Source organism: Dipodomys ordii, unplaced genomic scaffold (assembly GCF_000151885.1).
Source record: "Dipodomys ordii isolate 6190 unplaced genomic scaffold, Dord_2.0 Scaffold34, whole genome shotgun sequence".
Lineage (NCBI taxonomy): Eukaryota > Metazoa > Chordata > Mammalia > Rodentia > Heteromyidae > Dipodomys > Dipodomys ordii.
The window spans coordinates 864,546-876,122 of record NW_012267250.1 but is presented as its reverse complement, the minus strand read 5'-3'; the positions used below and the strand labels follow the sequence as shown (position 1 = coordinate 876,122).

Here is an 11,577-nt window from a genome sequence, read left to right as displayed (position 1 = left end):
AGCTATGCAAACTTGAGGGACAAGGCATGGCATGTTCCCATTTTGAGAACCCTCTTAGGATCCCGTTTCCTTTCAGTTTCCCTTTCCTGGCTAAGAGTGTGTGTCTGGTGTGAATAAGACTCAGTGTCAGTAGCCCTAGTGACATCAGCCAAAGGGCCACAGTCTGAGAAAGAACAGCAATCTTTACCAAAGCAATGTGTTAGCCTGCTTTCTCTCAGGAAGTAATAACAACGTTGGTTTTATGTTCTCAGTTTAACAACTTTATATCCATGCTGATAGAAAAGGAAAAGTAAGTCATAAGACTAGTTGGACTGACTCCAAAGCTGAAATCCAAAGCAAGAGTTAAGGGATTGGGGACACTGTGACCAGAGGAGCTTATGCAAGACACATGCAATGTGTAGGAAGGGGGGCGGGGGGGAGGGCACTAACATTTAACAGCTAACAATGTGGCAGCACCAGCCTTGGGTTTCTCTTGATTTATCTCATTTAATCCTTATAATAAATGTATTCAATAGGAATCAGAGGCAGAGAAAGACTAAGTAATGTTCCCAAAGTGACACAACCAAGAGGTTGCCCTATTTTACTTTAAGACCTAGAAAATCTAAAATCATTTTATTTAATTTTATTTTTATTTTTTATTGGTCGTGGGGCCTGAACTCTGGGCCTGGACGCTGTCCTTCAGCTCTTTAACTCAAGGCTAGCGCTCTACCACTTCAGCCACAACACCACTTCTGGCTTTTTCTGCTTATGTGTTGCCGAGGAATCAAACCCATGCATGCAAGGCAAGTGCTCTACCACTGAGCCACCTTCCCAGCCCTCTAAAAACATTTTGCGGTGAATATTAGCCTAAGATATAAAATTACAAATGGACAGGGTCTAAATAGTTCTTTATGCTTTGGGAAAGAAATCTCATGAAATCTAAGTGAATGCTAAAATAGGTGTCTAAAGTTCAAATTTAAAAAATAATAACAGAAGATGTGGAATATATACACACCATCAAGCTGTGAAGATTATAGACCATACAGAAAGACAGAGTTGTGTTGAATGTACCAGGATCTTTACCTAGCAATTCTGTTTGTATTCATATTTGTACACACATGCCAAGACATATATACTGATGTTCATGCAGCTTAGTTTGTAACAAAGCACAAGGAAAAAATAAACCCTGAAAGGACAAACAACAATAAATGAGAGATCTTATTTATTAGTTTTCATCATGCCATACATGACATACCATGAAGCTAATGCAATAATAATAGTAATAGTAACAATAAAGATGGTAGTTTTAAATGAAAGAAAATGTGGAATTCTTATCTCCAAAATATATACGAGGCAAATAAAGAGGGTGAGGAGGAGGTGCGGGCCAGAGCCCAGGGAACCTCCCACTGCCCTCAGGTACTTCAGTTACCTGGACCGGGGCCGGAACTGCTAGGGAAGGGAGCCTGTGTGCACTGGGGGGAGAACAATGGGAAGAGGCCATTTTTCCTAGGCGGACCTAACATATATGAGGGGATTTATTGGACTGGCTTTCATGATCACAGGCTGGAGAGTCCTCTAATGACCCTTTGAAGGCAGGAGAGCCAAGAATATGAGTGTCTAAGAATGACCAACAATGTAGTTCCTGCCTGAGGTAGAAGCCTTGGGAGTCCTCTGGGACTCCATGCTCAATACTGAAGAGTTGAGTCCTTGGGCAATAGCACCTGCAAAAACCCACACCTGCTTAAAAAAGAGTACTGAGTGAGTGTCCGTGCAAGCGTCTCTTTCACCTCTTCAATCTTCTCTGACTTTTTGCTCCATCCAGAGCCTTACCCACTTTCAGGGCAGGTCTTCCCCAACTCAGTTTGCTGACTCATATCAATGTCTCTGGAAACACAGCAAGAAGTGTGCTTGACCATTGTCTAGATGGTTAAGATGTCTGCCAGTCCAGTTGAGTGGACAATCAAGATTAGCTAACACAAGAATGAAGAAGGAAAAAGCAAGAAAAATACATTGCTCAGTCATCACAAACACTTTGTGGTATTCAAATGCTGAATACCAGAGATTTAAAGTGTCTAGGTCTCAGGGAATCCAGAGACATGTAAAGATGTTAAGCGACATTTGGCTTAGGTTGGAATCAGGTTAGACTGAGAAATGTCAGAGGATTGAAGGCTCTAAGAAAATCAAACACCAAATGTCTCCCTTCTGGTCTCTTTGGTCAATGATTTTAATTATTTAAAAAATCTAACATTTAGTTATTAGGTGACTGGCATCTTCATCAGGATATCTTATGTATTCGCTCATTGAATTCATCCATCACTCTTCATCAATATTATTCCCAATTCCCAATAAAAGAAACTAGCTGACAGTTAACAATTTTCTCCAAGCTGCATGCCATACAGATGGAATTTGATTTCAAATGTAGATTGCCTCACATCAGAATCTGTGCTTCAAATCATGTGCTGGTTAATGGCAACTGTTGGGGAAATGGAAGACAAAAGAAACGGAAAAAACTGGACTCCAGGTTAGGACTGTTGATTGAGGCACAACAGTGAGAAACTCAGCCTCCCCACAGGCTGGAGGCTGAGCTAAGGTGTGTGTGAGGGGGAGAGGGGGCTGAGTCAGGGGTTTTGTAGAGTCTGGGTGAGGAGACAAGGCTTACTCGCGTTTAGTGTATAAGGGGATGACTGCAGATGCAGGCAGAGACCAGGGTATGTATTCCCTTATCCAAGGTCTCAAGCTTCTTTTAAAAATGTTCAAACAGCTCTACATCTGTCTTGCCCAGACCTTTTGGCCTTCTCAGGGTCCAGTTCTGTCTTCTAACTCTTTAACCCTTTCCTGGCCTCACAGTTCTGCCTCAGATCCTTACAGGCTAGTCCCATAACTGAACTTTTACAGCCAGGCTCAGGTTGCACACTTGGGATTAATAGGGTGGAGGTCAATTCTTCAGCAACGATGACTTTTTTTGATGACTGCCATACCAGTCAATGTGTACTCATCACTGCCAAGGCTGGAGCTTCCTTATCAGTGAAGGAAATAGACTAGAAACTGGTGGGGAGGTTAGCTGGGATTCCAAGGGGTGATACATAATGGTGAGGATGGTATCACAAGACTTCAGAGAGGGGCTTTGTGAAGGTTGGAAACCTTGCCTGTCACAGCTCCAGATCTCAATCTGTTCTGACTGGCTGCACAGGGCCTCTCCCTGAAGGAACTGGCTCTTACTCAAGAGAAAATTCACTTTCTAGTTTCAGTTTCTTTGCTGACATCAACTTCACGGAAGCAGGAAAAGAAACCAGAAGCTGTTGTATATTGCTCTCTAGCCTTCATCAGAAGCAGAGGAGGAACATTTCTGAAGAGAGTGGCAGCCTGAATTGAGCCCTTCAGAGCGGCTGAAAACTGCTGGCATCAACCATGAGGTGAAGCTTCTTCTCCCTTCTTTGTATGCTGAGACCATGTCTATGTTGCTGTGGAATGCAAGTTCTGAGCTCTACGGTCCAGAGCAAGGCCAGCTCTGTTATTTAATCACCTTATTGGACTTCTGTCTCTATAGCTGTAAATCTGTGCTGTTAAATCTGTGCTGTTTACTGGTGCTCCTTTGTTTCTTCTTCTGATTTCACTGTGCAGCCCCTATGGGCATCTGCAGCTCTGCCTCCTGGGGAACTGAGAGCTGAGATCTGAGACAGAATTAGGCCGAAATATGTTTAATATAATGTGTTTGTGAGCGACCTTCTTGTACAGATGTGTCTGAAGGACTCAGTTCTGTTTCTTGTTTAAATGCTTTAATTGGTGGATGTTTATAAAAGTATTATTTAATTTAAAAAAGTTAAGGATTTAGTTTCTTCAGAGTTAAATGGTACTCCGATTGCCAACCTCATTTCCTGTGGAAATGAATTTAACTTTTAATACCATTGTCAGTATCTAGGCTGTTAACTAAAGAGCCCAGGAAGCAAGTATCAAGAATTAGCCTTTCTGATGTATTATTCCTTTAAATAGAAAGCCAAGTTCAAGCAGTGACTGTGGACATGAATTCAGTGCTGCTTGGAGAGATGTAATTAAGTATATTTACTGAATATCTCTCTCCTGTACAGCTGCTATGTTTTATATCGTAGAGATATAAAACTGTTTCTTTTATGAAGTGAAAAAGAGCTGTGTGTGTGTGTGTGTTTGTGTGTGTGTGAAGGAAATACTCCAATAACCTCACTAAGAAGGAAGCTATTTCAGATTGGTTGTGGGCTTTTCAAAGGGAGATTGTTGTTATTAAGAAGTCCAATACCAAGCCACTCTCCTGTCCCCATCTACTGGAGGTATTGTAATGATTTTCTTTTTCTCTAAAGAAAAGGGGGGTCCTTCCAAGAAACTCCTGCTCCTTTTCCTTCCTTTTTGTGCTTTTGTTCTTGTTATTTATTCTGGACAGGATTTAAGTCTCCATTTATGTGAAGAAAAAGAGTCACTGCCTTAACATTCCAGCAGTGCCTCACAAAAAATGATCCCCAGAGGACTAGAATAGGAGGATATGGGGGTGGGGGTGGGGACGCTGTGCACCCACAGTCTGCAGCCTGCATAAGAGAATGGGGTGAGTCCTCCAGGATAAGGCCACCATCACAGTGCACAACAGTCTTTCTGTTTGAAGAAAAAAGAGGCAAATAGAAAGGGGGAGGAAGACTTGTGTGGACATTCAGACCAGGAGTGTGATCCTCCCCACTCCTCTCCTGTGGTTATCTAGGTGTCTAGTGGTTGTATATGTTAGAATTCATCATGTTCAGAAGGTTGTAGAGCTTCTGAAAAAAAAGGCTGAATTATAGATACCATAAAACAATTGAGAGAAAAAAGAGCAATATTCGTAGGACACCAATGCATTTTTTTAATCGTTGGTTTGTTTGCTGGGTTTCTTTGTTTGTTGTTATTCATTTATTTATAAATTTATTTATTTTGAGAACAATCCTGAAGGAATTCTTTAAGAGAATGGCAAATCTTTTTTTTTTTTGGTCAGTCATGGGACTTGAACTCAGGGCTTGAGCACTGTTCCTGAGCTCTTTTGTTCAAGGCTAGCACTGTACCACCTTGAGCCACAGTGGAGAATGGGAAAATTTTTAAAATGTTTCTAAGGACACCTTAAGGAAAAAAAGTTAGTTGTTCCATAAGAAAAGAAGCTGTTTGCCCAAAAACTCATACAACGCTACTTCTTACCCACATTCTAAAAAGAAACATCATAAGAGGACAAAAACAATTTCAATAGAAAGTTGAAATGCAAACTGCAGAATGATTCATAGGTCTGCTTGTTGAAACACAGAAATTACCAGTCTTTAAAGTAGAAGTGGGAGAGGGGAAAGAAAGGGAAAAACAATTCCACTTCAGTGCAAATAATGTGTCGGACTTTGCTTCCAGTTTAAGACATTGCCAAATAGATAACGAGCAAATTACGAGATGGTGTGCTTGAATAAAAATGAAAATGACTGAAAATAAAATGCATGTGGTTAAAATAGAATAGTTGAACAAGAATAAAGTATTCAATGTTAAAAGAAACGGGCACAGCAGAAAGAACTGATGTTTACTGACAGTAAACCAATTTTATGACCTATGAATCTGTGCTGTCAGTCTAACCGTTTTTTTTTTCTTTCCTGCTTTTGTCCTGTAGTGAGACCACTAAGAAATCCTTGGAGAGCAGCCTACAACAACTAAAATGCCATTTCACCTGGAACTTGCTAGAGGGAGAAAATTCCTTGGATGAGTTTGAGGACAGAGTGTTTAACAAGCATGAGTTTCAGAACAGTGAGTTTAAAGCCACAATGTGTAACATTTTGGCCTACATAAAGTACCACAGAGGCCAAAACATGGCAGCTCTTGAATGCTTACGACAAGCTGAAGAGTTCATCCAGGCAGAGCATGCTGCCCAGGCAGAAATCCGAAGTCTTGTCACATGGGGAAACTACGCCTGGGTCCTTTACCACATGGGCCGACTCTCTGAAGCTCAGACTTATGTCGACAAGGTGAAAGAGGTCTGCACAAAGTTTTCCAGTCTTTATAGAATTGAGAGTCCTGAGCTTGATTGTGAGGAAGGGTGGGCCCGGCTGAAATGTACAAACCAAAATGAAGTGGCCAAAGTGTGCTTTGAGAAGGCTCTGGAGAAGAAGGCAAAACACCCAGAATTCACCTCTGGATGGGCCATAGTGAGCTACCGTCTAGATGTCCACCCACCAGTGCAGAACTCAGAAGGTGCTCTGAGGCAAGCTATTGAGTTGAATCCTAACAATCAGTATGTTAAAGTCCTCTTAGCTCTAAAACTCCAAAATATGAATGAAGGACAGGAACTAGTTGAAGAAGCCATAAAGAAAGCCCCAGGTGCAACCGATGTGTTATGTAGAGCTGCAAAGTTTTATCGAAAACAAGGGGCCCTGGACAAAGCAATAGAGCTGCTTAGAAAGGCTTTAGAGTGCATGCCAAACAATGCTTATTTGCATTATCATATTGGCTCCTGCTATAGATCACAAGTCCTCCAAAGAGGAAAGAAGGCAATGAATGTGGAAAGAAAGCAATTTCTGCTACTAGTAGAACAAGCTATAGATCATTTAAGGAAAGCTGAAGAGCTCAATGTGAATATCTTTCAAATAGATAGCTATCTAGCTAATCTTTATACCATTGCAGGTCAGTACAAAGAAGCAGAGTTTTACTTCCAAAAAGAATTTAGCAAGGAACTTGGTCCTGTATCTAAACAACTTCTCCATCTGCGTTATGGCAATTTTCAGCTGTATCAAATGAAACGTGAAGACAAAGCCATCCAGCAGTTTATGGAGGGTGTGAAAATAAACCAGGAATCAAAGGAGAAAGAAAAAATGAAAATCAAACTACAAAAACTTGCTAAAGCACGGCTTTCCAGAAATGAAGCTGATATAGAAGCTTGGCATGTCTTAGCATTTCTTCAGGAGTTAGGTGGAGAAGTAGAGCAAACTGATGAAGACTCTGAGATGGATGCAAACTCTGGAAGCCATGTACCTTCTGCATCATTAGATGAGATGGAGAATGAAGAATAATGGACATGATGCCCATAAATCACCTCCCATCCATAAGGCCGGATGGAGGTTGAAACCCCTCAACAACTCACTGTGCAAAGTTTTGTTTTGGTGTTTTGTTTTGTTTTGTAGGTTGTGTGGCTTGAATTCTGGGCCTGAGTGCTATCCCTCAGCTCTTCAGCTTAAGGCGAGCACTCTACCACTTGAGCTATAGTACCACTTCCAGTTTTCTAGTGGTTTATTGGAGATAAGAGTTTCACAGACTTTCCTGTCCCGGCTGGCTTTGAACCGTGATCCTCAGATCTCAGCCTCCTGAGTAGCTAGGATTACAGGCGTGAGCCACTGGCACCGGGCAGCAAAGTTTTTAACTGGAATGATATAAACATGTATGAAGACATTGCTCATTGTAGTGGATCAGTATTACGGGAGAATTTTTCTATGCCAGATATGTGCACCTCCATTTCTGGGTCATGGGAAGTACTGGGAGAAAGACCACTTGGGGCATGTATCCAAGAAACTTAGCAAACAGCCTGTTCAACTCTTATATCTAGCAGATGAAGTGACATGCTTTACTCATCTTCCATGGAATGATGACTTAGACTTATTTCTATGATTATGTTTGTGTAGATCAGCTAGAGCTTTCACCCATTTCTCTATACTTTGGATTATTTTTTAAAATTCATCACTGGCTGGTCCTGCCTCACCATTTATGTCCCATGTTAAATGAAAATCAGAGGGCACAACGCCTAGATGGTACTTCATATATCATCATCTTCTTCTTCAGCTTCTTCATCGTCACTTCCTCTCTGTGTATTTCTCTCATTTCTGTCTCTGTTTTTATTCTCTTCTCCTTCTCCTCTTCTTCCTCTTCCTCTTCAGTCAATCCTCAATCTACAGAGCCTCATTCAACAGGAGTTCTATTAATTGAGGTACCCTCATAGTTTGAAGACAGAGAACAGATCAGATCCAGAAAGTTCCTATCAGGGATTAACCAGGTCTCAGGCAAACCCATGAATGACTTCTGGGAGGTGTGAGGGAGAACTTTACAACCTCTTATAATTCTAACACTTCAGGAAAAGAAGAAGGAAAAGTCTGTACTATGTACTAACAATTGAAATATTCATTTCTTTAAATCTTGTGTGTAATCTCGGGAGGCATAGACAAAGAGTAATCAAAAGAAAGAATAATGGGTGTTGATTAATCTTTGTAGATTATGTTAGTCACATAGACACACTTTCATTTGTTAGCCACTGTTAGGAAATTTTCTATGTAATAAGAGTTGTTTTTTCAAAATGCCTTGATGAACCCATCTTTGAGATGACAGGAAAGCAGCCAATGGGGGAATGACTTGGTGACTAAGGCCTAGAAGAAAGTCATAGACAGTATCATTGATAGTGATGGCAATATAAATGCCTCTTTGAAAAATCTTCCAAGATCCTCAAACATGATGACATGTTTGTGATGGCTGCGATTTTCTAAGTAGACATTGCATAGACAAGATGTTGAGGTCGGTGTGAGCCAAAACAGAGTCAGCTGGACCAGCCTGAGACCCTGATTCACGCTCTGTGTGGAAAATTTTTTAGCATTAGTTACTAATTAAGCATATCACAATGCTTCTTATTAAGTAATTTAAACATGTCATAGTCAAAGACTTTTTTTTTTGTTTACTCTGGGTTTGAGCACTGTCCCTGTGCTCTTCTGCTCAAGGCCAGCACTCTACCACATGAACCACAGTGTCACTTCTGGTTTTCTAGTGGTTTATTGGAGATAAGAGTCTCACGGACTTTCCTGTCCAGGCTGGCTTTGATCCTCAGAGCTCAGCTTCCTGAGTAGCTAGGATTTACAGGCATGAGCCACCAGCACCCGACACTCAAAGACTTTTAAAGTTAACAATTACAACTAGTTATAACAAAGTTCCTGTTGTTATCTATAGAAAAATAATGCTGGATGTGTGTGAGATCATCAGTGTATACTGTTTATCTTTCTGGAAAAAGTGATACCATTTATTATTAAATAACTTACCTGTGATAGAAAATAAAACTGTTTTAGTTTATGTGAAATTTCACTGTACCTTCTTTCAGACTTAAATCTTAAGAACAAGTCCTGCAAAGTGAAATATTACACTGAGTATGAACTGGACTCAGATAATCTAGCAAGTTAGTTTGTAACTACTGAATCTATAAAATTCTAAAGCTTTAAGAGTCCATGGTATATGCTTCTACCTGCACACACACACACACACACACACACACACACACACACATTATCCAACCTCAACAGGGTGAGTCATTTCACTTTCATGTGTTAAATTTTGCTTTTAGTCATTCCTCTGGTATCCAGCCTCTTATATGAAAAATGAGGATTCATTTCTGGTTCTGTCTTATGCCCCACCTTCATCGCATAAAACAAAATCAGTAACAAAGTCTACAAGTGTCTGTATATTTTTTGAAGAATTTTCCTTATTATATCAAGAGTAGAAAGAATTGAAATGCATTAGTGGAAAGCCATATAGTGTACCACTGGTAAACTTACCTCATTGGACAAATGTTTGTTTTTTTTCCCCAAATGAAGGTCTAGCTCTTTTTGGCTGAGTAGATTATTAGTTCTGGTGCTTAGGGGAAAAAAACAGGAGTATCCTATGTGACAGGGAAGATGGTCAGGTGGACCAACCTTGAGAGATGACCAGAGGTACCTGTGTGTGCTACAGAATGTGCATGCCCTTGCATGTCAGCCCAACAAAGCATACTGAACTAGAATTTTGAGAAGGAAATATGCGGAAAGGGTGGACAAGAGATAAATGACTTACCCTTATCTACTTCAGGCCGTAGAGCTAATGCATGATATTGGATAGAGTAAAGAAAATTACATGTGTTGCTCCTGCTTCTGGAAATTTCACTATGAGAACAAATAAAGTCACATTAACTAGTCCTGATTAGAAATTCCCTGTGTCTTAGCCACCTCTCCCTGTGCAAGATAGTTCTCTCCCCTCATGTGACTCACCAAGTGGCATGTCCCACAGAACTGCCCCAGGTATTGATGAAAACCTTGGTCAGAATTACCTGATTGTATTTGCTATTTGTGCAGCCCCAACACCCACCCAATCAGCATTCACTGCCCACACAACTATTCAAGAGGTCATTTTGAGAGTTCTAGCATCTTGTCCAAAGATGTGCTCAGGTACCACTGTACCAGTGGAGGAGTGGCGTGAAATTCTGTCATTACTATTTTGGTTTCAAGTAATGCTTGTCATTTCTCAGTGAAAAACTTCCTCATATGGAGCTCAGGTCTAGTGTCTGGGAACAGTCATAATCCACTTCCATATTTATTTCTACCTGGTTAGTTTTATGACACAGCAGCAAAAAATGAAACAATTTTACATGTAGAAGACTTTTTTTTTGCTCAGTGTTTCATAATTTTAAGTCCATGGTTGTCGGGTGCTATTGTTTAGGGGCATGTAGTGAGGCAGAGCATCATGGCGGAAGGGCATGGTGGAACAGAACTGGTACCCTCATAACCGCCAGGAAACACAGAAGAGAAAGAAAGGGGCCCTAAAAAGGATATCACCCCAAGGGAAATACTCCAATGATATACTTCCTCCCATGAGTGCCCACCTCTGAAAATTCCCATCACCTCCAAATAATACCAACAAATTAGGAATCCATGGATGGATTAATCTATTAATTAGTCAGAGCCCCTTCCATCATTCGCCTTCATTTCCTCCTTTCATTCCTATCCTCGAGTCATGTTATTCAATTCTCAAATAATGTACATTGAATATAATGATTGCCTTTGCTCATCCAGATTTCATTTTGATATGTTCATATATGCATACACTGTATCTTGATCAGACCCACTCTGTACATCACTCTCCTTCATCCCTTCTCCCTCTTTCAAACTAATCTTAGCAAGTTTTACACTTACATAAAGTATGTTCACCTTCATCCTCTCTGTTCATTTTCTCCCTTCCCACTAGTGACACACCCTCCACAGGACCTTTTTACATTCTTGTCATTTTTTCTTTGTTTGGCCTATGCTAATTGTTTAAAGGAGTTTCAGTCTAGTATTTCCACAAATACTTATATTGTACTTTAAACAGAGTGATCTCCTTGCTTGCTGTAGCTTTGCCCATATCCACCGCTATTGCAGAACAACTTTCAGTGAGCTTAGGTTTAGATTTGCTGTCTTCACTCACAGGTCCAATGTATTTTGATACTGTTCACCCTCTAACATTCTCTTTTCCTTCTCTCCCCACTCCTGAATCTTTTCACAGAATCCTGCTATGAGTATCCAACAAGTAGGATAAATCATGTGTCCTGTTGTCTGAGTAGACTAAACTATGAAACTCTGGTCCCATCTAATCTTACCTTTATGTTCACAAATTCAGGAGCCAACCATTCATTGGAAAATGGCTTCTCCAGCTTACCAAGACCATTTCCAAGAAAATGTCAAGTTGTGTTTATCCTCCAGTGCTTTATTTGTGTTCTTCCTGCACCAAATAATATCAAGGCAATTGTGAACATTAGATCATTGTATAGCCTTTGCTTCATATTCTCCTCAGAGGAAATGGAAGCAGGTCAAATAGTGTGATACAAGG

General features: G+C 40.5%; 1 protein-coding gene across 1 annotated transcript; it reads left to right on the top strand.

The window, feature by feature from the left end:
• The first annotated feature begins 3,251 nt into the window (after positions 1-3,251).
• Ifit2 (interferon-induced protein with tetratricopeptide repeats 2) lies at positions 3,252-7,146 on the top strand. The gene is made up of 2 exons (XM_013017107.1): positions 3,252-3,392; positions 5,612-7,146. Exons 1-2 carry the CDS (start codon positions 3,388-3,390, stop codon positions 7,002-7,004), a joined length of 1,398 nt encoding a protein of 465 aa, XP_012872561.1. The 5' UTR covers positions 3,252-3,387; the 3' UTR covers positions 7,005-7,146.
• Positions 7,147-11,577: the final 4,431 nt, after the last annotated feature.